General features: G+C 39.3%; 2 protein-coding genes and 1 long non-coding RNA gene across 4 annotated transcripts; all 3 read right to left on the bottom strand.

The window, feature by feature from the left end:
- Positions 1-5,813: 5,813 nt before the first annotated feature.
- LOC143304941 (uncharacterized) lies at positions 5,814-6,720 on the bottom strand. Its single transcript, XR_013061612.1, has 2 exons — positions 6,046-6,720; positions 5,814-5,962 (listed from the first exon to the last, which is right to left on the bottom strand). It is a non-coding gene; the product is annotated as an uncharacterized LOC143304941 (long non-coding RNA).
- A 7-nt stretch (positions 6,721-6,727) lies between these two features.
- LOC117165656 (uncharacterized) lies at positions 6,728-8,427 on the bottom strand. 2 transcript variants are annotated; one of them, XM_033348974.2, is made up of 2 exons: positions 7,922-8,427; positions 6,728-7,714 (listed from the first exon to the last, which is right to left on the bottom strand). In XM_033348974.2, exons 1-2 carry the CDS (start codon positions 8,372-8,374, stop codon positions 7,100-7,102), a joined length of 1,068 nt encoding a protein of 355 aa, XP_033204865.2. In that variant the 5' UTR covers positions 8,375-8,427; the 3' UTR covers positions 6,728-7,099. The 2 variants fall into 2 exon arrangements, with proteins under 2 accessions (XP_033204865.2, XP_076483606.1); XM_076627491.1 differs by having other exon boundaries at positions 7,928-8,427.
- Positions 8,428-12,188: 3,761 nt separating this feature from the next.
- On the bottom strand, positions 12,189-24,302 carry LOC143304947 (uncharacterized). Its single transcript, XM_076627497.1, has 2 exons — positions 22,870-24,302; positions 12,189-12,863 (listed from the first exon to the last, which is right to left on the bottom strand). Exons 1-2 carry the CDS (start codon positions 23,228-23,230, stop codon positions 12,844-12,846), a joined length of 381 nt encoding a protein of 126 aa, XP_076483612.1. The 5' UTR covers positions 23,231-24,302; the 3' UTR covers positions 12,189-12,843.
- Between the last annotated feature and the right edge of the window lie 3,688 nt (positions 24,303-27,990).

Genomic DNA, 27,990 nt, shown 5'->3' with positions numbered 1-27,990 from the left:
TTTCGCTTGCACAGTTGTTCATTTAATTTGTGAATTGTAAGAAACCTCAAGTATGTCAGAGGACATAGTGATATTGCTACAAAAGCGACTAGACAAATAGAGAGCTACATGTGATTTTATCGTATTTTTTTAACCCTTTCGCTTCGGCAATCCAGTCCGCCGAAGTACTGTCACTGAACGGAAACGCGCGCCAGAAATACGCACAGTGTGCGTGGCTACTGTATATACGTTTTCCTAAGTCTTAAATAATAATAATTCTTGTAAGAACCGTATACGAAATATCGTTTCACTGTCAATGGATTTAGTAGATTTTTTAGCACGAAACAATATACGATTTTGATGTTGTTTCAACAACGAGTAACTTAAAGAAGTGATTAATCCAATATATCAATAAAATCAAGGGAAAATGTTCTGTCGATAACGAAAAAATATATTAATGACCACAGATAGCATTTGTATATGCATCATTTTTGTCAAATTTTGTCTTCAAAACACAACTTTGGACAATACAAGAACTAGATATTAAGTTTTTAATGTTTTTAATATTCCTATTTTATCTACTTTTGCTAAAATACATTAAACACATTTCAATACTAAACTAAAGATCTTTAAACTTAAAAATGACTTTTGCTTATTCCCATGTCACAAACAATTGGCTTTAATAATTATCGATCAATACTCTCTTATTCGTAAGCACATCAGCATATTCGATCCATGCAAATTCACGTAAAATGTTACTACTTCCTGCCTTTCGTTACATGTATCTTAATAAATTGTATCTTATTAAATCTTAATAAATATGAGTCTTAATAAAAAGAAGTTACTTTTTACGTAGACCAAACCTAGTTCTATTATTAAGCGCGTAAGCAGATAAGATGAAGATCAAATAGAGGCAAAGCTAAAAAATAACGACTATATATTTTCATGTTTCAGCGTTGAAAACTTATGTGGGTGAAACGCTAGAATTGACTGGAGTTCTTCGACAAGAAATGGGCACTTGTCTTTGCATATACAGCAACAATGTGCCTCCGACAGTCAGCAAACGTTACTCTGTACAAGTTCACTGTATGTATTATTAAGCGCTTATCATAGAGTTATTATACAAATATATTTGCAATTATCATTCTTATATATTATACAAGGTGAATCAGAACACGTGGAAAATATGGCAGAGGTTGATTCTGAATACTGAAATAAGAAGAAAATTTTATATAACATAATATGCCTAATATGACCATACGTTCCGCTTATAGCTTATTTTGCGATGCTAAACATTACACAGATGAACGATTTCTTGGAAAATAGATAAATCGTGCTGGCCTTATTTCCGGACCAATACGCTCTTCGGATCCGAATCCGTTCGATTATTAAATACGGGGACGTTTAAAATCTCTTACTTATAAAACGTTAGTTGACGTGACGATCAAAATTTTCGACAAATTCGTGTAAGCTGTTCGAACAAGATGGACGATCTATGACGCGACGCATTCGCGTTTCCGTAGAAACTGGAACTGGTCGATTCGAGTAATTTTTCTAAAGATAGGTAAGAAAGTACTGTGACACAAAGCAAGCGTCTACTCGAAAACGTTTATACGAAATTTTCTTCTTATTTTAATGCGCTGAATCAGCCCCTGCTTGCCTGGAAGCCGTACTTTCCACATGTCTCGAACTCTATCATACCGATCCACTAGGTAAACAAAATAAAAGCCTGCCAAGCACTGTGGCGGCACGGGCCACGGAACTTTTCAACGGCTCCGGATGCAAAGCGCGACGCCGCCAAAGCGCAACACCGACGTGCCCAATGTACCATCGATATCTTCACACTCTTTCCGCCGAATTCTCGGAAGAGCATACACGTGCCAGCACTGGGCTACGATATCGATGGGCTACGAAGGGAAGAATCTGCGCGATCCGAAACAAAAGCACAGGAAGTCTGTCTTACGCCATTACTCCTCGGTATTATTTGCATAGCAACGCGTCGTATGATCTCTCGGTGTCTATCGTTATTTGTTAGTTGTTACCAGTTGTCTGTTAAGTGTAATTGTTAATTGTTAATTGTTAACTCTGATTGTTGATTAGTTCTAAATAAACTATTGTTCGTTAAAACCACCAAGAGTAGTTCCTTACGCACCTATCACCATACCACCTCAGCACGAACGCCGTATAGATTGTTTTCACCTGTTCGATTCGTGCTAGATTTGACTAAAATACTCATGCGAAGTTATTGAAAATATAAAATCCGAATTAACATCCAGTTTTCAACAACCTGTCTAAAGATACCGCTCACAAACAAGCTATCATTTCTTGAAACAAATATATAAGATTTATTTACGTTATCAATTTTGTCGTGTGTCGAAATACAGCCCACTCAAAACATTCTATGGACCAAACGAAAAAATTGTTGACATTGATTGTCAACAAGTCCTACAAACTAGGATCTTTCATATTTCTTTCGCTTTTGATAATTAGACACAACCTCCCGCTAGCCGATGAGTCATTCTGCTATATTTGGCTTATCCTTTGTTATTATACAAATTACTGCCATTGTTCACGGCTGATCTACTAATTCGTTTGGTGACTAGACACTACGTTAGATATTTTAATCAAATAAACTCATAATTGTATCGATAAAATACTTCCTATCAGTACAATATATGATCTAAAATTTAAACATCCTGCTTCAGGGCGACATATCCAGTGAATTAACGGCGCCTGAACAATCCCTTAAGACGGGTAAATCTATAACTTTATTATCTAATTTCAACCTAATATCCACAAACTGATCAACATAATTTCACTATGCCCAAAAAGAATCGCCTTGCAAATGATATCGATATTTACGACATTTCTTTGCTATATTAATATAGTATTATTTGTTATAGATCCAGACCACCGACCTCGACCAGGGCTATCAAAATTCGCCTTCGTCATGGCCAATAACCAATATAATATTAACTACGATAGAAACTGTCATTGTTAATTTAACACTAGCTATCGCTGCTATAATACGAATAGCCTGTATACATATTAAATAAACTGTAATAAATAACTTATTATTTTTAAATACATCCTGTCTTATTTATCTACACCTTCCTTTGTCTTACGTCCACCCTGACCTACGCATTGTCACGTGAAATTCGTGATAAAAAAGGATTTTTGCAATCCACTAGCGATAAAAAGTTCGCGTACAAGGTAAATAGCGGGCAAAAGAACGGTATAAAGCATAGAGTGTAGAGTATAGTAGCATCGCAGAAAAAGAAAAATCAACAGCTTGCTCGGTCATTGCGCAGCAACAGATCGAGCAACGATACAAATGATCATGGAAGTGCGTTTCTGCTTCCCGGTCTGTTCGAACTATGACGATTTGTCTTTCTGATCTTTCCGACTCGACCGTTGCACCGTTCACTCGACCATCGACCATAAATTGTTTCGAATTTTCTAGAGAACGGACACTTGAAACTACGTGCGGTACATTCGATAGCCAGAACAGAGGGATCCTTCGTGAGCCTGTTTTCGTCCTGCGAGACGAGCAAATTATTAGAAATTTGCTGATGCAATTGTACGCGGTTTTATGCAACTTTGATTATACACGTGAACGATATTTGGCACAGAGGAGTAACATTTTCGGGGTAACATTTGCGCACTAATAGGTTCCCACGTAGCTAAAATAAAGCAAAAGTTGCGCGAAATTAACGGATGACAATTGAGAAATTTCTTGGGTGATCTACGTTTATTACGAAATGGTTGGATGCGAGAATCGATATCTGGTAGCATCTAAGTTGTCCGAGAGAGTTTCACGATAAAGGAACAGATCTCTGCCGATACTCTCTATCCGACTATCGTAGCAGATTTGCGTACTTTTGCAAGGTTCTCCAAATTAATACAAATTTCTAACTACCGTAACATCGAGATATTATACATCGTAAGGCAAAGTTAAGGAGAGTGGCGATGACCTCGGAAACGCGAAAAATATCTCAAAAGATAGAATTTTGGTGGCGCGAAGGACAAATGTTCGTGATGGTTTTCCCAATAGCGATTCTGATTCTCCCTTGACGTGTCTGCTCGGCGCCACTTCCGGCATCGTGACAACCACCGTAAGCCCTAGGACGCCCTTACAGCCTCCTTTACATCGCATATGCCCTTCTCGCTGTTGATGAAAATCCAATTTGTGAAATTAGACGTTTGCTCGCTTTGAGACAAAGTAAACCGCGTTTCTCACAGGTGTTCGGCAGATGGCGATGATGAGATATAGTGCAACAAAGTGAAATTTTACGCGCGTAAATCTAACAGGATTATAATGTAACAGAAGCACAACAAAGAGGAAACTTGTGATGAAAAAGGAAGAATATATTACGAACGAAACTCTTTTGCTCCATTTTCTTTCGTAGAATTATATTTCACTTGCGAGTATTATAGCAGGTCTGCCTTTGATACAAAAATCATAAAAGGTTTACGTATCTGCACGTATATTTACGCTGTATGAACGACACTCGAGTATTACACGCATGCATTATCGACAAATAGATCCACGTTCGAGATAAGAGTTCCTCTTTGATACTTTCTTATGGTATAAATAACGAGAAATTATCAGGAAGTATGTTACAGTGAAACTGTTCGTACTTCGTTACTTTTACTCGCATGTATGACACCTACAACGATATTCTTTGTTGAATCAATAAATAAAAGTGCTCCCCAGCGTACATACAAGACTAGATCTTGAAATATAAGAATCGACGTAACAATAAGACTAAAAAAGTTCGAAATGAAAATAATTCGCCGAAACGGCAAAAAGAGAATACCTGACACAAAAATAACGATACGGTAAATCAGCGTCCCGTTTTAATTTTCATCGATCAGTCGTCCAGCAAGTGAGATGTGTCAAGCAGCAACGGCGACAAGGTAACAGAGACGAAATATTATCGAGTTAACGCACGCGAAGTGGTCGCAGGAATGGCTGACGGGTGCGAGAGTGTAATGCACTTACGTCATGCGAATTTCAGACGAAACAACTGGTGGTGTAACGAAAATTTAGCGTCGCAACCGAATGTGCTAAATATAAAATGGATGGCTGTTGACCGAAAGAAAAATGCTCGACGATACGGTGCCGCCGTTTGTTCTCTTACAAGATTGAACGTCCACGGTCGACCCATTTACCAGACCCTCCTCGTTACACGAAGAGACGAAATCACCAGTGCTATTTAATCGTGCGAATTATATCACGCGTATCTCGCGAATTATTACACGACGGTGATAATAAGGCAAATCTAATAAAATTTACTTCTCATTAAAAAGTCGTACCAAAACAATTATTTATTAATTGGTTTATTTATTAATTCTTAAGAAGATACATATAAATAAGAAAAAATGGTAAAATTTGATTAGTATAATAAAAGTAATATATGCCTATGATCATTCTAAAATATAAAAAGTGAAATAGTCTTACGTTCATTGGTATATTTTAAGAACACATACATCTTTTAACGATAGTTGCAATGTAACATCATTTTTATATTACACGCAAGGTATGGCAAGTATTCCTGCTCTAAGGCACAATTTGAAATCAACAACATTCAGTTTAACAAATTATAACTTCTATTCGTTTTCCATCATGGAATAACGCGGTGGTGTCTTCCATATTGCACTGGACGTGCGTTGTAATCTACTCCTATCTATATTTTCAAACATTTCAGTTAAATCTGGTGTGCACATTTTTCTATCAAAGAATTTATAGACTGCTTTCTTCGGAATTTATCGTTGCATTGCAAGTTCATTTTCGCGTATGTACGCTAAAATTGATAAAAATTCGAGTACTCCATGCATTATAATGTTTATTAACTCATTAAGTAAAACAACACTTACATTGCGCCTAATGTGGAATTGTACGCCTTGGTCTGGCTTCATCGTCCGATGTGTCGTCGTCAGGTTTACTGTGCAAAACAGAAGTGGACCTTACTGTTTGGAGCTATATTTTGGATAAAATATCGAATGAATAATAGCTTGTGTTTTTATAACAGAAGAATACTTTGATACTGTTTGTAATGTTACCTGCGATGTCATCATCTGAGTCTCCTTCTTTTGTTTCGCTAATAAGATTTTTTTTGCTTTTTCGACAGATCTTCGTGCCAGTTTTTGAACAATGGCTTTTTCTGAAATTTTTTCTTTTTCAAAGGCCTCGATTCTCCTTCTTACGGGCACATTTTTCTTCGTTTCATTTTGAATGTCCTGTTTCGTCATGTTTCTATTAGACATTTCCCTTTCACAGGATGGCTCATCTTCTGCGAATAATTCTTCGAACTCGGTGAGTCCAATCGCTTGATTCAGCTGCTGAACCTCCTCCTGCAGAGTTATTGGCGACTGTTTGTTCGACCAATCGCGGGGAGACGTAATCGCAAGGAGAGACGTCAACGGGGGTCGTAAATCCCCGTTACGATTATAACAATCGACACCACGAATTGATCGATCCCCTGATTTCCGTTGAGATAATAGGGGTGATTGAGGTTGTATAACCCTGTGATTCCCAGAATTATAAATTATATGTTTCCAGCACTTAGATTACACTGACGTAGAGAAGTAAGTAATTAACAACTTGTCGCACGAAGCTAAGATAGATATGTGCGTTAGAGCAGGGCTCTTATAATTGGATTCAATGTGTTAGTGGACGTAGCACTATGAGATATTTAGGAGACGAAGTGTATGCTCGACAATACCGAGACCGACTCTCGCGTTATGCTTAGACTGCCCCGCTGGGCATTAGCGTATACTTAGTAGTACTTTTCCAACGATGTAGAAGAAGTGAAGTTGAGTGACGATGCTGTGTCGGAGGAAAGCTAAGGATGGGTGTGTCTAGCGCACGGGACCATCGGATTTGTTGGTGCCGATGTTATTTAGGAGAGTGAGGGAATAGGCTTCGTTTTTAATTGGTTAAACGAAGGGTCTTAACTGCCCTCGAGAGAAAGTGGTTAGTGGGAGGAAAGTTGCAGCGTGCGTGAGAAAAACCAACTTTCCCTTGTCCAGCCGTGGTAGACAATAGTGTTTAGAAATTCCTCAGAACCCGATGTTTGTTTTGTTTAAAGGACCTTTGCAGGCAAGTGACTCGGGTTTATGACGGGTGCTTAAGGATATTGAGGGTACGCCGTACGGAAAAGCGGACATCTGGTGTCCGTCTGGCCCGCGGTGTGTGACCTGGGCCAGGCAGAGAGGCCCGGCGTAACAGCGACCGTGATGTAAATTTAGGTTCATTATTTTTTCCTATACTACTAGCCAAGTTTTTATTAATTACTACCGTTTCGTTTGATTTTATTGGTGATAAAGGTTCTACAATTGCGGTAGCGTCCATCATCTTCTGCGTATAAGTAGAATTGATGTCCATCGTGGAATTCATAAGAGGAGTAAATTTCTCAAGTGCATCCTCGCACATTGAAGGATCTTCAATATCATTTTTTGCTGATGGAATTACTGTATCATCAATAATATTAGAATATTTACCCTTCGTGTTTTCACTCCATGAAAAAGTTCTCTTTATATTACTATCTCTTGTTGTCATTGAAGACTTTAATGGTTCAATACTTTCTGGCTGTTTTGCATCTTCTTTTGAAATTGTTTCGCTTAAAACATTCTTTTTTGTTTTACTATGTTTTGTAGGACCTTTTGTGTTTTTTTCATCTGAAATACTTCTAGCACTTTCCTTTTTTTTAGGTCGGCCTCCACGTTTCCTCTAAAAATTTAGAATATATTTAACAACGTTATAGTAGTATTTATATACACAATGTACATACAATTGTATAAGCAATTAGATTTTGACGCATTAATTAACCGATATCAAACATTATTGGGTACTACATATAAGGGTTAGTATTGATTAGTAACATAAGATATGGGGTAAGATTAAAAGTATTAAATTTCATCATAATATGACACAAACATTTACATTACTGTCATCATCAAGAGTTAGCCTTCGTAATTTTGTAACAAGTGACATTGACTGCTGCTTTTTAATATTAATTGCAGCTTTTATTGCAGCCTTTCTTTTTGTTCGGTCAATTGTTGTTTCCAGCAGATCCCCAGTTTTTACATCTTTATTTTCTGTTTTATCATGTACTGCTGAATCTGTTACTGTATTGTCAGTATTGATAATATCATTTTCTGGGATAGTCTCTTTACGGCGATAACCTTTTTTCTTCAAAACTTTCGGCCTCTTTGTAGTTGAAGGGCCAGGGACTGATTGTGGTATTTCAGCAATTAAACCATGTAAATAATCCAGACTGTCTTCAAGCTGGTTGTTAATATATTTTTTAACATCCAAGGAATAATTATGTATATTCGATATATCTTTGGTAATCATTTCTTTAATCTCCTTCTTTGATCCAGTATCCATATTTAAAATCTACGAATAAATGATATATATTTAATATATACATTAAACTATACTTTTTAATAATACATACCATAATTTAATATTATGGTTAAAATTATGACGTATATAGCAATTAATACATACACATGTGTTTAGTTCTATTAACTTAGAAGCACATGTAAATTAAAAAAATATATATATATATGAAACAATAATAAAATAATGAAGTAACATTGAGAATAGAATCTAGTTTAATTACACATATATACCCTTTTAATAATTCCGTTCTTATAAATTTTATTAAATTTACAGTGAAGCTTACAATTACACTAATGCCAATGAATATTAACGTATGCGTTTATTATTACACTAAATAAAAATGAAAGTAATGCAATGAAAAATACAATATACCTTAATGGAAATAAAATAAGCAAATAGCGAAGTATTTATTAATATTATTATATAGCATTATATTATATTATTATAATATTTATTAATATTTACGTACCTTTTACGTTTGCACAAAAACTATAAAATTTTAAATATAAAGAGAGATTTATAAGAGAGATAAAGCAAGTCACAGAAATTAGTGTCTTTCAATGGCAAAAATGCGTTAAAGGAAGTGAAACGATAATCTCCGTCTCGCGTCACAAGCGGAACTGTGTCAGTTTTGCTCCTTGAAAGTACACGTAGCGGTACATGAGCTAGAGAACATTTCAAATCATGTTGTTGTTTTTTTGCTTCGGGGTATCAAGATCGTGAGGACATACATAATATATTAATAAATAAACTCCGGGCAAAACAATGTCGCCGTTACGTTACCGTCGAACAAAGACGAATTTGAATTCTCCGACTCTCCCCCGATCTGTTTATACTATACCAGTTTAAACGGACGCAATCGTAAAGAGTTCACGAGAGTTATGGATCAGTATCTACGAGTATCTACCGTCTTTGCGAACATTATCTATAATTATTTATTTAATCATTTGAAAATATACTTGAAGGTTTCAACAACGAGCAATCTTGTCTAATAAATCTCACGATCAACCATCCTCTACACACAAGTCCTCTGAAAACATAACGACTTTTCAGTTCAATTTGAATCGTTGCGTTCAACGCCATCAGGGTGTCCTGCATAACGCGGGCATCCGACTAGGTGCTGATACCACATACAAGAACAAGTCGAATATGTGAAATAAAGCTTTTTAGCTTAAGGTCCCGTTTTGAAAAAAATACAGTTTGAACATGTTCGGTTGGCAATTGGCTTAATACACGCGTATGATAAATAATAAGATTTATTACATGATTTTACAAAATTTGTTAAAATTGATTAAGAAGTTACTTTCAAGAAGTAATATTTACATAATTGTAAATTGAACCCTATGTTTAACAAAATTAGGCATTCTTAAGTATTTGTTATTGTAAATTACTATTATGCTTCGCCAAGTGTGATTGGCTATTTCTGGAACACAGCGTCCATCGATGTCTTCAATGAAAGAACATAAGTTTAATAACCTAACTTATCGACGAAATAAATCCCTGGCCCCCGGGTAGCGTGTTAGGAAGCTTCCGTGGTAATTCTTTTAAAAGCAATTAACGAGTGATCTGTTCGCGAATTATTGTATTGTATTATATATTATGTGGCATCATGATATCATAAGGAATACAAGTCACTATGATTTCTTCGTACTATTTCACAGATGGAGTGTGCAAATTTGACTTTACAATGAACAAAGTCAAACGTGACAATGACAAAATTGTATGTGGCAAAACTGGATACCTCAATGTTATACAGTGTGTCAAGAAAGTGTTTGTTGTCATCTTATGTCTTTGGGAGGTAATTCTACACCTTCGGATTTGCGAAGATCTGTTGAAAAAGAGGATCACAAAATTGACCTCGAGCATTCTATTGCACGTATTGCGTGTTTGTGCGCGTATTTATCCATCGATGTATTGCAAAGAACAGTTTGTCCAATAGGGGTTTCACACGCAGCAGTGGGCACCCTGAAAGAATTGACCGGCGAGGGCGCGGCAGAGGCCATGGAAGCGCTTCGGTGAGGCGCGCTAGGTCCGTCGCGCCCCCCGGTGGGGTGCAAACTTAGGCGCTCGCAACTCAGCGCCCCGGGGCAGCAAATCAGCCCGGCAGGGGAACCGGACTGTCTGGCACGGCGGCTCCGGCGACGAGGCGCGGTGTGACGTGGCCGCATATCGCTCCACTAGGGGGTGTATTGAGCGCGGGGGGGTGTATCCCTCACACCAGTTCCCGGGCCCCTCTAGATCGCTGCCGGGACGGTCATCGTGGAGGTTTTAGTCCGTTGGCGTCTGCCACTACCACGCCACTTTTTCCCAGAAGCGACCTGATGTCCGTGCGGATTTCCTCCACGTTAATAAAAAAAAAAAAAAAAAGTGGGAAAAATAATACGCCAAAAAGGTGTACGTTATAAGGTTCGCCGTGTGCGAAATTATGTCGTTTGACGAATATTCGATGGTTAGCCGCTAAGAAAATTATAATGCAATCCTTGGAAATATCTTGTTTACGGATGAGAGCGATTCTTCCGATAGCAATATTCTCGATCGTCAGACTGCCAAGATTTAGGCTTGTGAAAGTTCTCACATTATGATACAATGATACAGAGATTCAAGCAGGCTCGAGCAAGTTAGATTTATTCCACAGCTCGCTTTAACGTGTAGATAAAATCAATTTGAAAATGGAATAGATATCATATGTTCGCGAGCAGCCAGAAAACAACACTGACGTTATTTCGTATCGCATCTGACTTTAAAAACGAACATAAAATGAAAATAAACGGTTTTTCATACAAAAATGCATACTTGTTACGATGCATCGTGAGTAGCAGAGTAACGCATATGTTCGTGTATTACAGCATGAACGTATTAATGAATAAATAATATATATATATTAAATTAAAATTTTTAATATTTTTATAATTTAATAATGATAATAATTACTATATTTATATAAGTATTATAAATAAAATATTTATAATAATATTATTAATATCTTTTTATTAGAACTAAAAATATAATTTAAAAATTTTTAATATTTTTATAATTTAATAATTATATTTATTTAAATATTATAAATAAAATATTTATAGTAATATTATTAATATTTTTTTTATTAATATTAAAAATACAATCTTAAAATTTATAATATTTTTAATTTTATAATATCATTAATATTTTTTATTTATATTAATATATAATTGAAATTTTTGATATTTTATAATTTAATATATATATATCATAAATAAAAAATTTTTAAATTATATATTATACAATTTATATTATAGTAATTTCCATTTTTTCAAAATAAAAAAAATTGTATATTAAACAATTTAAAAATAAAGGGTAGAATTTTTAAGTATTAATATTTTATAATTTAATTTTATAGATAATTAAATATTTATAGTAATATTATTATTTTTTATTAATATTTTAAAATATATATATATATATATATATATGTCGGGTTTACATTAGAATTAGGGTTAGGGGCGTAAAACGAATCTTCGTTTGGGTTACACGTTATCGTTATGCAATAGAGAAGACATTGACTAGTGCAAATACGATTATTATAGAACCGGACAAGTAACCGTGGTAGTTAGGTACTCGAGAAACTAATGACAATGATCCTAGGTTCAATAACGAATCCGCGGTCGACGGGATGATAGATGAACGTACTCACAAAATCTAAGTCGGACGCGTAATATTCACTGGTCGTAAAGAGTTACTCCTTTCATCAATGAGATCGCGAGCGAGAATGTCTTTCCCGTCCCGATCATGCCACAGAGGAAAACTATAATGTGGTGTGTCTAAGGACACGAGATCATCGGATTCGTCGAGAAAAGCCTTCGTTCAGAAAGTAAGGGAAATTGGCGTTGCTGCTAATTGGTCAATCTCCATATCGGTGGTTAGAAAAAGATGCTAGCCGCCCTCGAGGGAAAGTTGCTAGTGGGAGACGCCGCTCGTTGAAAAATATGTCTCCCCTATCTTCCCGTCGTTGGGACAAAGACTGTTTGTCTGTTTGAAGGACTTTAGTTAACTAAACCTTAAGATTTATAACGAGCCCTCGAGCTAGCCGAACATGTACTGCGGAGACGCATCGACATCTGGCAATCATCTTACTCGAAGAATAGGGTCTGCATGTGGCGAGCCACAGGACATAAACCGTTGGAATGTTTACTGTCGCGTGTCGCCACGAATATTTCTTTTAAGGAGAGCTATAGAATTACTCCATACCTTTGTTAGACAAAGCGTTCATCCCGTGACCGCGGCTACGTTCGGCGACTGACTGTCGCCTCGAGCCCAAGCTCATTATCACGACTCTCGAACAATTACAATCGGGTTGAATAACTACAATCGTTCAATTACAGCTATAGTAGACTCTAGGTTACAATGTTGCGGGGTTATCCAAAATTCCAAAGGCTCCGGTGTTCTTTTCATCTCCGACACGGCCATCCTGACTATCACACGTCCTCGTGTGTAACTAAAATATCGTATTTCTTACATTAGATTCAACTGACATTATTTACGATTTAACTAAATGTCCAAGTAAGTCAAGGGTCCAGTGCAATAACAAAGTTTCGTTCGGAGGTTTGACAACAGAAAAATAAAAGATAATAGGAATTTGTAATGTTGTAATTTGTATTCAAAGTGTTAGGTGCGTTCTGTGAGTCGCCAGTCAGACCGTAATGACACAACAGATCATTTTCGATTTCGTACACTGGTGAACCTCAGTTTGTTGGATCATATTGCCACGTTGGGTGCATTACACCCAGAAAGTACATAAACCCACTCAACGGGTTACAACCAAAAGCACATCAACCCACTCAACGGGTTACAACAAAAAGCACATCAACCCACTCAACGGGTTACAACAAAAAGCACATCAACCCACTCATCGTGTTACAACAAAAAGCACATCAACCCACTCAACGGGTTACAACAAAAAGCACATCAACCCACTCAGCGGGTTACAACAAAAAGCACATCAACCCACTCAACGGGTTACAACAGAAAGCACATCAAGCCACTCAACGGGTTACAACAAAAAGCACGTAAACCCACTCAACGGTTTACAACAAAAAGCACGTAAACCCACTCAACGGTTTAAAACAAAAAGCACGTAAACCCACTCAACGGTTTACAACAAAAGGCACGTAAACCCACTCAACGGTTTAAAACAAAAAGCACGTAAACCCACTCAACGGTTTACAACAAAAGGCACGTAAACCCACTCAACGGTTTACAACAAAAGGCACGTAAACCCACTCAACGGTTTACAACAAAAAGCACGTAAACCCACTCAACGGTTTACAACAAAAAGCATATAAAACCACTCGGTGTATTACTATGACCACAACGCAGTGTTAATGATCCTCTGAGGTCCGTGTACTTGCATCGTTATTATCACCGCCGTTGTCATCACCGCAGACGTCTAACTCAGCAGGGACGCAACCTTCTGGCATTTTTCTCAGTCTGTCGTGTCTGTCCTTATATGATCGTTTGCCGTCTAAGGTTTTTAGGGTATATCTATCTCCTTCCAAAGTCTCTGCTATTACGAATGGACCCCTGAATTTCGGATCTAACTTCGTCTGGTTTCTTTCCTCGTTTTTGCGTAATACGAAATCGCCAAGGTTGAACCTAACTATTTTAGCTTTGTTTTCGTCGAACCTATCCTTATCGTATTTGGCGCTTGCTTCTATATTCTTTATCGCCTGCTGTCTTATATGGGAGATATTTACTTCTCTTTCTTCGATATTGTCGGGTAGGGATAAGCCGTAGGGTCTCGCTGTTTTACCGATTAGTAGTTCCAACGGGCTTGACTTAGTCACGCGGTTGGTGGTACAATTTAAGGCCAGTTGTATTTCCCCGACCGCGTCTTGCCAGGACCGCCAGTTGGTTTCTATTGTTGTGAACATGTTTTTTTTAGCGTACTCATAATACGCTCTACCTGTCCGTTGGCCCTACTAGCTCCGGTCGCAATTAAATGGAATTTAATGTATTTATCTTGACAAAAGTCTGGAAATTCTTTGCCCGTAAAACATCTTCCCTGATCCGCTATTATCCGGCAGGGACTGCCGAATAAAAATATAGTACTTAAGTGCTTTAACGGTACTAAGGAAATCTACTTTACGAGTATGATGCAGATATGCGAATTTAGTGAAGACGTCGACCAAAACAATGACATACTCTTTCGAACCACTTTTACCGCTTAGTTTGCCCGTTATGTCCACGTGAACTGTATGCCAAGGTATGCTGGTCTTAGGTATAGGATGTAATTCAGCTTGTATTTTACCTGAACTGGCCTTCGAAACTTGACAAGCGTGACAGTTCTCTACGAATTGGCGAACATACTCCGCCATTCCTTCGAACCAGTAACACTCGCACAGTTTCTCAAGCGTTTTATCCCAACCTAAGTGCATAATTGACTGTTGCACATGGTTAATAACAGATCATCTAAAACCTCTGGGGACAATGGACAAGCAGAGAGTTCTGCCTTTTCTCTGTATTTTACGATGAAGGGTACCGGACCGTAACTCATACGTATTCGCGACGTCTTCCGCGAGCTCTTCATTCTGTAATTTATTGACGATCCCAGAAATTTGGGAGTCGCGACGTTATTCCACTAATAGCTAGTCTTCGGAGATTTCGGTCAGATTGATTTCCTTCTCTATGACTTCGTTGATCCAAGTCTACGGGATTTCGCGAGACGAAATTTACGTGGGCCATTCGTTTACCTTCCCGGTACAGAATGTCAAAAGTAAAAGTTTGTAAGTAAGCCCACCACCTGTAAACCCTGTCATTTAAATTTACCTTACTACTGGATGCCTTCAAAGGATTACAATCGGAGACGACAAGAAATTCTCGTCCATGGAGATAATGACGGAAATGCTTGACGGCGTTCACAACTGCTAACGTTTCTAGTTCGTAAGAATGATACCTAGATTCCGCAGGGCTACTTCTTATACTGTAATATTCTATTACTCTATTTTTACCTTCAATCTTGTGCATTAAAATAACCTCATATCCATCCGAACTAGCGTCGATACGAAGTTCTATCGGGTAGTTCGGGTCAAATACCATTAACACCGGCGCGTCGGTCAGGGCGGAAATTACCTTTTGCCTTATTTTTCCATGCCTATCTGTCCAAGTCATGTTTTTATTATCGGAAGTAAGCGCATACAAGGGTTTCATTACCCGTGAAAATTTAGGGACGAATTTTCGGAAATAAAGGGCTAAACCCATGAACTGCCTGAGCTGTGTGACGGTCGTTGACGCAGGTAAAGAACTCAAGGCGTGCATTTTACCCGGATTGGGACGAACTTCTCCGTCGTAAATTACATATTCCAAATAGAGTACCGATGCCTTTAGAAAGGAACATTTTGAAAAGTTAAAGGAGAATCCGGCTTTTACAAGGGTATCTAGTACGGTGTGCAATACTTTTAGAGCTTGATCTATCGAGTCGGCAATAATTAGGGGATCATCCAAATAGACGACAACGTAAGAATGGCACGTTGGCTGTTATACGTGTTTTCAAAGGAATCTCAAGAATGATCTCTCGTTTCGTTTGTTCGCAACCTCGAAATCAGCAGCCGCTGCTGAATGGAACGAAGGAAAGTGTAGTACAGATCACTCCGACCAAATGATTTCTTATGTCACCGCAATTAAAAAGGGTCAAATGCTACAGAAGACTTGGCACGCGACTACTCCTGGGGGTTTCCGTAGTAAACGCTTTGATGGTTTACAAAATTGTAGCAAGAAAGAACATAAATATTAGAATATTTAGACAAGTATGAGTTGCAAAATTATTAGGGTTGTCCGAAAATATAAGAATCCCCATTTTCGACGGAGTCAGCATAGTATCGCCGTCCCGAAAATGACTTCCGGAAGAACATTATACGCGCACGCACTTATGTTATGCAAATAAAGGACATCGAATGGATCGAACAAAGGCACAAAAGAATTCGAAGAAAACAACAACTTATTATCCAAATTGTTCATCGAGGGTAATCAATGCTGTATACTTCCTAGAATTAGGATGAACAGGGATTTGGAGAAACCCGCCGGCCATGTCCAGAATAATAAAATATCTCGCTTTTGCAATCTCGCGACTTGATCCGCAATGAGGGGTAAAGGATACCGATCCGCGACCGTATATTTATTTAGTTCTCGAAAATCTATCTATCATCTATCTGAACCATTGTTCGTCTTCGCGAGTAACACAGGGCTCGCGAACGGTGAATTACTAGGCTTTATGATTTTTGGCTGTAATTAAGTCGCTTGTTCTATCACGTACTATTCTGCGCTCGCGAAGTCTATTAGGACTCCTTGTACGGCGATGTTAGGATCAATTAATTGTACTTCTAACTGGCCTGTATTTTTTTGTACGAGTACGTAGGGAACCCGTAACGGATGAATCTCTGAATTTTCGAAAAGAAAGATTAATCGACTTTTATCGCTACCACGTACCTCATTGTCAACTTCATTAACATCGATCTCGTTTTCAGCGGTTTTATTACAGGCATTAATTATTTTTGTTTTACACATAGCGAGGCTATTTTGTGTAATATTATGTCAAAATCTTGGCTTAAAATTTAACGAGTAATCACGATATCGTATTGTTAAATAACTATCAGCGAGAACATGAAAGGTTTATCTCTAACCACCGACACCTGCAACGGACAAGATTTGAGCGATACGTTTAGTACCAATATTTCTCATTCCTCGCATTACTACTATATCAATCGTTCTTTTGCCAGAAATTCTCAAGACTACGGATTCTTTAATTAGCGAACACTCGGCTCCGAAATCGGGGTAAAATGGAAACGACTCACCCGGATGGCTTGATCTACCAGTTAGCGCCTCCACTACGTAGAAGTCAATTCGACACTCGGTATTGAAATTATATTCAGGGCACTGCTTTGTAAAGGATCTTTCTCCATAATCAGATTGGTAGCTGCGCACCAGGCAGCGGAGTCGAAAAATTGTTAGGTTCCACACTCGATTTTTGCACTAGCGACGGAATTAACTCGCGCACGACGGTCGTAAGCTCTTGCACTGTTATAACCGGCACTGATCCCACTTCTGATGTCGGGTTTACATTAGAATTAGGGTTAGGGGCGTGAAACGAATCTTCGTTTGGGTTACACGTTGTCGTTATGCAATGGAGAAGACATTGACTAGTGCAAATACGATTATTATAGAACCGGACAAGTAACCGCGGTAGTTAGGTGCTCGAGAAACTAATGACAATGATCCTAGGTTCAATAACGAATCCGCGGTCGACGGGATGATAGATGAACGTACTCACAAAATCTAAGTCGGACGCGTAATATTCACTGGTCGTAAAGAGTTACTCCTTTCATCAATGAGATCGCGAGAAAGAATGTCTTTCCCGTCCCGATCATGCCACAGAGGAAAACTATAATGGGGTGTGTCTAAGGACACGAGATCATCGGATTCGTCGAGAAAAGCCTTCGTTCAGAAAGTAAGGGAAATTGGCGTTGCTGCTAATTGGTCAATCTCCATATCGGTGGTTAGAAAAAGATGCTAGCCGCCCTCGAGGGAAAGTTGCTAGTGGGAGACGCCGCTCGTTGAAAAATATGTCTCCCCTATCTTCCCGTAGTTGGGACAAAGACTGTTTGTCTGTTTGAAGGACTTTAGTTAACTAAACCTTAAGATTTATAACGGGCCCTCGAGCTAGCCGAACATGTACTGCAGAGACGCATCGACATCTGGCAATCATCTTACTCGAAGAATAGGGTCTGCGTGTGGCGAGCCACAGGACAGAAACCGTTGGAATGTTTACTGTCGCGTGTCACCACGAATATTTCTTTTAAGGAGAGCTATAGAATTACTTCATACCTTTGTTAGACAAAGCGTTCATCCCGTGACCGCGGCTACGTTCGGCGACTGACCGTCGCCTCGAGCCCAAGCACATTATCACGACACTAGAACAATTACAATCGGGTTGAATAAATACAATTAGTTGAATAACTACCCGACATATATATGTCGGATCAGGATTCGAATTTTGGGCGCGCGACGACTCTTCATGTGGACTAGCCATCGTCTCACAAAGCCGAGATTTTATTTACACGTATATACAGGTCTATCACTAAGCTTAACAAATAATAAGTACAACTAATAATAAGTCTAACAAACACTAAGCCTAATGAATAATACGATCTACGAATAATTAAATTAAATAATACTATTAGCAATGTTTGAGTTCAAACGAATCCACGGTCACCGGGATAACTCCTTACTAAGCGAAACTAACTTAGACGCAAATGCGATCGTCGAAAATGCTCGATGTATCACTCTCCAAGGCAATCGCAAGAATGCCAGCCTCGTGGAGATTTTTCTCCCTGTACGATTGCATTTTGTTTTCTATACCCGTTTGGAAGCATCGAGAAGGTTCCAAACGCCGTTGCTAGGCACACTCGTTGGAAGCATCGAGAAAGTTCCAAACGCCGTTGCTAGGCAGTTTCTGCCTGGAGTTTTGGTTACTAAATACAATGTATGTCCCATTGCATCGGCACCTCCGAGGCAACATCACACGTGGCTCGGCCCGCTCTCGAGGCCGCATGCCGCCACAACCACACTTCTCGGAAAACACATACAACCACTCCAGACCTCCGTTAGATAAAACATCCATCCCGTGACCGTGGCTACGTTCAGCGACCGATTGTCACCTCGAACCCAATCTCGCTTATTACAAATCTTAAACAATTACAACTATAATAAAATCTAGGCTAAGGTACTAGAGGATGTTCCCAAAATTTCCAAGGAAGGGCTTCGGCTTTCCTTTCATCTCCGACACGGCCATCCTGACTATCACACGTCCTCGGGTGTACCTTCGTTAACAAAACAAAAGGAAACAAGATTAGTGTCATTGTGATTAGCGTTCAAAGTGCCAGTTGCATTCTGCGTGCTTTCAGTCGGGTCGTAATGACATGACGGACCATTCTCGATTTCACACCCAAATGGGTCTCATCCTTCGAATCGCACATACTCTCAAAGTTCGTTACATAACCAGCTTCGTAACACGATCGCTGTCAACACTAGACCGCCTCCAGCCTCGTGACATTGTCACTGTCGGTACTAGACCAGCTCCAGCTTCGTGACATCGTCGCTGTCGGTACTAGACCAGCTCCAAATCCGTGACATTGTCGCTGTCGGTACTAGACCAGCTCCAACCTCGTGACATTGTCGCTATCGGTACTAAACCAGCTCCAACCTCGTGACATTGTCGCTGTCGGTACTAAACCGGCTCCCAGCTTCGTGACATCGTCGCTGTCGGTACTAAACCGGCTCCCAGCTTCGTGACATCGTCACTCCCAGTGCCTGACCGCACTGAACTCCGTCCCATGGCCGCACCTGGGCTCATATAATTCTACGATCCTCTGGGATCGAGGTACTCACATCGCCATGGTCACTGTTCTCGTCATCACAACAGACATCCAACTCCGCAGGAATGCGACTATCCGGCATTTTCCTTAACCTGTCATGACTGTACTTGTATGACCTTTTCCCATCCAGTGTTTTCAAGGTATATCGGTCTCCTTCCAGGACCTCCGATATCACAAACGGACCCCTGAATTTTGGATCCAATTTTGTCTGGTTCCTTTCTTCATTTTGGCGTAGTACCAAATCACCAGGATTAAACCTAACTACTTTAGCTTTGGTTTTATCGAATCTCTCTTTGTCATACCTAGCACTAGTTTCCATCTCTTTTATTGCCTGTTGTCTTACACTGGAGATATCTATTTCTTTTTCCTCGATGTTATCAGGTAGTAATAAGTCATACGGTCTTGCTGCTCTACCAATCAATAACTCTAAAGGACTCGATTTGGTTACGCGGTTGATGGTGCAATTCAAAGCCAATTGCATCTCCCCGATCGCGTCTTGCCATGAACGCCCGGTCGTTTCTACCGTTGTGAACATATTTTTTAACGTGCTCATAACACGTTCTACTTGCCCATTGGCCCTACTTGCACCGGTCGCGATCAAATGAACTTTGATTTGTTTGCTTGCACAGAATTCTTGAAATTCCCGGCCCGTGAAACATCTACCCTGATCTGCTATTATCCGACAGGGACTACCGAACAAAAACACGGCGGACTTAAGTGCCTTGATAACGCTGAGCGAATCCAATTTGCGTGTGTGATATAAGTGCACGAATTTCGTAAAGGCATCGATCAAGACGACGACATACTCTTTCGAGTCATTCTTGCCACTCAGCTTGCCCGTTATGTCCATATGCACCGTATGCCACGGTATGCCGGTCTTAGGTATAGGATGCAGTTCAGCCTGTATTTTACCTGAACTAGCCTTCGAAACTCTACAAGCATGGCAGTTCTCGACAAACTTGCGAACATACTTCGCCATTCCCTCGAACCAATAATACTCATAGAGCTTCTCGAGCGTTTTATCCCATCCTAAGTGCATAATTGACTGATGCACATGGTTGATGACGGACCATCTAAAACCTCTCGGAACAATGGGTAAGCAAAGGGTTCTGCCCTTTCGTTGTACTTTACGGTAAAGTGTACCGGATCGCAGTTCGTAGGTATTCGCGATATCTTCCGCGAGCTCTTCGTTCTGTAATTTATTAACGATTTCGGAGATTTGCGGATCGCGACGTTGTTCCGCTAATAGCCAGTCTTCGGAGATCTCGGCCAGATTAATCTCTTTCTCTGCGACCTTGTCTATCATACGGCGATTCAAGTCTACGGGGTTTCGCGAAAAGAAATCTACGTGGGCCATTCGTTTACCCTCTCGATACATGATGTCAAAATCGAATGTTTGCAAATAAGCCCACCACCTATAAACCCGGTCGTTTAAGTTTACTTTGTTGCTGGAGGCTTTCAAAGAATTACAGTCCGTAACTACTAAGAATTTCCGTCCATGTAAGTAGTGTCGGAAATGCTTAACGGCGCTTACTACTGCTAGTGTCTCCAGTTCGTACGAATGATACCTAGATTCCGCGGGACTGGTCCTTTTACTATAATATTCGATGACTCTGTTTTCCTTTTCGACTCTATGCATTAAAATAGCTCCATACCCCTCCGAACTAGCGTCGGTATGTAACTCTATGGGCCGATTGGGATCAAATATCATTAACACCGGCGCGTCGGTCAGAACGGAAATTATCTGTTGTCTTATCTTTTCGTGCCTGTCCGTCCAAGTTATGTGCTTGTTACTAGAAGTGAGTGCGTACAAGGGTTTCATCACTTGCGAAAATTTAGGAATAAATTTTCGGAAGTAAGAGGCCAAACCTATAAACTGCCTAAGCTGTGTGACGGTCGACGGTGCAGGTAAAGAATTCAAAGCTCGTATTTTTCCCGGGTTTGGACGAACTTCTCCGTTACGAATTACATATCCCAAATAAAGTACCGACGTCTTCAGAAAAGAACATTTAGCGAAATTGAAAGAAAATCCGGCGTTTACGAGAGTGTTTAGTACAGTGTGCAACCTTTCTAGAGCTTGATCTATTGAGTCGGCGATTATTAGAACGTCGTCCAAATAAACAACGACATACGAATAAGCGAGGTCGCCTAAGGCCTTGAAAATGGCTCTCTGGAAAACGGCTGGTGCATTTTTCAACCCAAACGGCATCGTCACGTATTCGTATTGACCGTCGGGGGTAACGAACGCAGTATATTCCGTCGAGTTAGGGTGAATGGGGATCTGGTGAAATCCGCTAGCCATGTCCAGGCTAATGAAGTATCTCGCACTCTGCAATCTCGCGATTTGGTCAGCAATAAGGGGTAAGGGATACCGATCCGCGACCGTATTTTTATTCAGCGCTCGAAAGTCTACGCACAATCTGTCTGAGCCGTCCTTCTTCTTCACGAGTATTATAGGGCTCGCGAACGGCGAATTACTAGGTTTTACAATTTGTGCTTTAATTAACTCGTCTATCCTCTCGCGTACTATTCTTCGCTCTTCCACGCTAAGCCTGTAAGGGCTTCTCTGCACGGTGGCGTTGGGATCGATTAGCCGTATTTCCAACTGGCCCGTACTGACGCGAGTACGCGGGAAACCCGTAATGAATGATTCTTTAAATTTTTCGAGAACAGAGATTAATCGATCTTTATAGTTACCGATCACATCAGTGTCAACCTCGTTAATGTTGACCGCATCTTCCGCGACTTTACCACAAGCGTTAACGACATTTGTTTTACAAATAACGAGGCTATTTTGCGTGATATTTACGTCGAATCCCTGGCTCAAAATCTCGCGACCAATCATGATGTCGTATTTTAGGTAATCGTCAGCAAGGACATGAAAAACTATCTCCAATGTAAGATCGTTAATACGAACAGTGGACAAAATCTGAAGTGTACTCTTAATACAAGTATTCCCGATCCCCCGCATCACTACCACATCGGTTATTCTTTTGCCCGAAAATTTCGAGGCTAGGGACTCTTTGATTAACGAACACTCGGCCCCAGAATCAAAGTAAAATGGATACGACTCACCCAGATGGCTTAATCTACCAGCCGGAGCTTCTACTACACAGGAGTCGATCCGGCGTTCGTCAATGGAATCGTAGTTTCTTTTCCGCGATGATGGGCAATTAGGCGCGATATGTCCCTCCTCGTGGTATTTGAAGCAGGTCACCTTCGACGATGCGGCTGGTCGTTTTTCCTTCGGGTTTCGTATATCCTGCTCCTTCCCCGTTTGTGTTTGCAGGCGACACTCCGTTCTCCTATGTCCGTGAGCACCACAGCGGTAGCACTTAATCCGAGGAACTGATAGCCTGCTGCGTTTAGCTTCAGGTTCCGTTAGTGAATTTCTTGGCGAAAATGTCGGCTGATCGTTGTAAGGGAGAATCCTCATTTCATCATGAAATTGGTCCTCGAAAGTAACGCACTCTCTTGCATCGGGTGGTCTTTCAAAATCAGATCAGCATGAGAGCACCACGCGGATGGATCGGCGCCCGCGCCTTCGGGGTCAAAACGTGGTAACGTTGCATCCTTAGATTCCGTACTCGGTCGTTGCTCCCCCGGTTTGTGCGCTAGCGTCTGAATTAACTCGCGCATAAGGTCCATTTGCTCTTGTAGCACTTTAAACGGTTCTGATCCCACTTCTGATGTCGGATCAGGATTCGAATTTTGGGCGCGCGACGACTCTTCATGTGGACTAGCCATCGTCTCACAAAGCCGAGATTTTATTTACACGTATATACAGGTCTATCACTAAGCTTAACAAATAATAAGTACAACTAATAATAAGTCTAACAAACACTAAGCCTAATGAATAATACGATCTACGAATAATTAAATTAAATAATACTATTAGCAATGTTTGAGTTCAAACGAATCCACGGTCACCGGGATAACTCCTTACTAAGCGAAACTAACTTAGACGCAAATGCGATCGTCGAAAATGCTCGATGTATCACTCTCCAAGGCAATCGCAAGAATGCCAGCCTCGTGGAGATTTTTCTCCCTGTACGATTGCATTTTGTTTTCTATACCCGTTTGGAAGCATCGAGAAGGTTCCAAACGCCGTTGCTAGGCACACTCGTTGGAAGCATCGAGAAAGTTCCAAACGCCGTTGCTAGGCAGTTTCTGCCTGGAGTTTTGGTTACTAAATACAATGTATGTCCCATTGCATCGGCACCTCCGAGGCAACATCACACGTGGCTCGGCCCGCTCTCGAGGCCGCATGCCGCCACAACCACACTTCTCGGAAAACACATACAACCACTCCAGACCTCCGTTAGATAAAACATCCATCCCGTGACCGTGGCTACGTTCAGCGACCGATTGTCACCTCGAACCCAATCTCGCTTATTACAAATCTTAAACAATTACAACTATAATAAAATCTAGGCTAAGGTACTAGAGGATGTTCCCAAAATTTCCAAGGAAGGGCTTCGGCTTTCCTTTCATCTCCGACATATATATATATATTTATTATATATATAATTAATTATATATTATATTATATATATATTATATATATTATATATAATTATATATATATATAATTAATTAAAAAGGGGGAAATATAAAATTAAAAATACATATATTTAACAAACATAAAATAGATATCACATTTAAAAAAAATATATATATATCATACATAAAAACTGTTGAGGTTATTCGGTGTGTAAACAGAGAAAACACGTGGATAAATTGTAAGGTAGAAAATATATTTAAATAGAAGTGTAATAAGTAAAAATACAATTTGAGCTGGTCCAGTTCCGCACGCTAGCTGTGTTACCTAATAACTGAAAAACCCCGAAGCCAACGTCGCCTGTCTACTGTTTATGGCCTGACTTCTTCGCAGTCTTTTGTCTACGCGCTGTCGATGGCTTCAGTGCTTGAGAAAACTAAAAAGGCCAGATGTAGAGTTTTCTTAGAAGTGGTAATCACTTCAACACCCTCCCTAAAACTCTACATCCCTACAAACAATTATCTCAAATTTACAAATTATCTCTTAATATTTTCTAACTCTTGTCGTAAATATCTGAAAATTAATTTGTCAATGCCTTCTCAAGTACATTTGCCAGCCGCCTTTCTCTTTTCCATACAAATTAATTTATTACACAAAAAAAAACTAGAAGACTAAACAGATCATGTAGAGTTTTTCCTCTTTTTTTTTTGAGAAGTAATAATCACTTCGACACCCTCCCTAAAAACTCTACATGTTTACAAACAATTACCTCTTAATATCTTTTTTACTTTTCAAACCTAACTTTTTCCTTAAATATTCAAATCTCGGTTTTGGCAACGCCTTTGTACATATATCTGCCAATTGCTCTTCGCTTGTTACATACGTTATATCAATTTCGCCTCTATTGTATAAATCTCGCAAGAAATGATATGCTTACTTCTTTGATGGAATTCTGGATTCTTAATTAATTTCACGGCACTAGTATTGTCTACACATAGCATATACTTAAGGATCTCTAATTTACATTCAAGAAATATTTTCTTTAGCCACATAATTTCTTTCGCTCCTGAGGCTGCACTGACATATTCAGCTTCGGTCGTAGATAAAGCTATACATTGTTGTCGCTTACATTGCCATGTGATGGCCGCATTCGCATACTTACATACAACGCCTGATGTCGACTTTCTTGTTTTTTTGTCGCCTGCATAGTCAGCGTCGCTAAAGGTTTCGAGACTGCCTGCTTTTGTATATAAGAGTCCCATGTCTGCGGTCCCTTTTATGTAGCGCAAAATTCGTTTGACTAATTTCCATTGATACTGGTTTGGATTCTCTAAGTGTCTCGCCGCTATATTTATTGCAAAACTAATATCTGGCCTACTTACGGTTTGTAAAAACATTAAGTTCCCTACGGCTTCTCTGTATGGTGCGTTACAATCATTATCGCCTATGTTACTTTCGTTCCAATTAGTCTCGATAGGTGTAGAAACACTGTTTGCCTCATTCATATTAAATTTTTCCAATATGTTTTCGATATACCTACTCTGATGAATGAATATTGAACCATCTTCTAATCTATTAATTTCAAGTCCAAGAAAACTCTTTACTTTTTTCGAACTCGTAATTTTGAATTCTTTATTTAAATCATCGAAGAATTTATCAATTAAAGATTCGTCTGAAGCTGCTACCAGTCCATCGTCTACGTATATGGTCATCAACATTAATTTGTCGTCTTCTGTATAAATATAAAAACAAGGATCTGCGTTACTCTGATAAAATTTTAAGTTCGAGATAAATTTTGTGAAACGTTCCGTCCAACATCTTGGAGACTGCTTTAAGCCATATAGGCTTTTTAGCAATTTACAAACCCGATTTGTACCATCATCATAACCTTTAGGTTGTTTCATATAAATATCTTCTTTCAGACTTCCATATAAGAATGCGGTTTTAATGTCGAACTGTCCGAGGTGTAAATTATTTTTGGCTGCAATACTGAGCATTAATCTAATTGTGCCAAACCGAGCAACGGGACTATATGTTTCCTTATAATCTATGCCTTCTTTCTGTGAACACCCTTTTATTACAAGTCGCGCTTTGTATCGTTCCGAGTTGTCCGGATTTAGCTTTATCGTTAAAACCCACTTATTGCTAAGTACATTCTGATCTTTAGGTCTTTCTACAAGTATCCACGTCTTATTTTCATGGTGCGATTTCATTTCATCATTCATAGCTGTTTCCCATAACTCTTTCTTTTCGGATCTCATCGCTTCGTTAAAATCCACCGGTAATTTTTCCGCTACGTACGTTACTGGGTTACCATAAAAATCGGTTCGTTTGATCTTATCTCTATCTCTCAATTGTCTCACATTGTCGCTAGTTCCATAAGGTTGTTTTTCATGTTCACTCTCTGCACTTTCATACGTACATGCTCTATCGCTCTGCGCACTCACATCTTCGCGCTCGAAAATTTTCGGTAAACTTAATTTTACGAATTTCGCATTTTCTAGTTCAGGCTTAAATATTACGTCACGGCTTAATATTACATTTTTTACTGTCGGCACGTACACTCAATACCCTCGTCCGTCATCTAAATAGCCTTCCAAATATCCTTTGTTAGCCTTTTTGTCAAGTTTTGTCCTTTTCTCCGCAGGTATGTGAGCAAAGCACTCAGTACCGAAAACCCTAAACTTTTCTAAATTCGGCGGTTTCCCGTACCACAGTTCATATGGTGTTTTCTTATCTTGTCTTGTCGGTCCCGTCTTATTTATGACATGTACTGCTGTGTTCATGGCTTCGGCCCATAAGAACAGCGGTAGATTTGGTTTCGAATATAGCATCGACCGACCTGCCTCTACTATTGTTCTATTTTCCCTCTCTGCGACACCATTCTGTTCAGGAGTGTATGGGACGTTAATCGTGTGCCTAATTCCCTGACTTCTTAAAAATTCTTTGACTTCTTTATTTTGGAATTCTTTCCCTCCATCACTATGAATTTCTTTAATTTTATCCTTAAATTGATTTTCAACTTCTAGACAAAAGGTTTTTAGTTTTTCAATTACTTCTGACTTACGCCGTAAGAAGTAAATCTTTGTGAATTTTGAAAAATCATCTTTAAATGTCAGAAAATACAGTTTCTTGCCTAATGACTAGACTTCCATAGGTCCACATACATCCGTATAAATAATTTCGCGAGGTTTAGTCGCCCGATTGATTTTCTCGTGAAAACTCGATCTATGCTGTTTCCCGTACGCGCAACCTTCACAGAAAAAGTTATTATCCTCTACAACTTTCATATTTGAATTCTTTAAGAATTCTTTAACATGTCTGATGTTCTGATGACATAGCCGTTCGTGCCATAACTGCAATGTGTCCGCGTTTGACTCCGCTCTATTGCTAAAATTACAAACTGACGGTATGATAACTCGCATATCTACTTTATACAAATTTCCGATAACAGAACCTCTTGCTATTATTTTCTGATTTTGTAAAAATATGCAATTGGTCCCTTCCTTTGAAATACAAAAATCTATGCCCCTTCTTGCGACAGATCTAATCGAAAACAGATTTCTTTTCATACCTGGTACGTATAGAACATCGTTCATTGTACATGTTACCCATTTGCCGTCCACAAAAGTCTCTACTCTGATTTTTCCTTTGCCGCACGCATCCATGAATGATCGCCGATCTCTATCTTCACC

This window comes from Bombus vancouverensis, unplaced genomic scaffold, assembly GCF_051014615.1.
Source record: "Bombus vancouverensis nearcticus unplaced genomic scaffold, iyBomVanc1_principal scaffold0066, whole genome shotgun sequence".
NCBI lineage: Eukaryota > Metazoa > Arthropoda > Insecta > Hymenoptera > Apidae > Bombus > Bombus vancouverensis.
The sequence above is the reverse complement of the archived record's forward strand: the minus strand, read 5'-3'. Positions and strand labels throughout refer to the sequence as shown.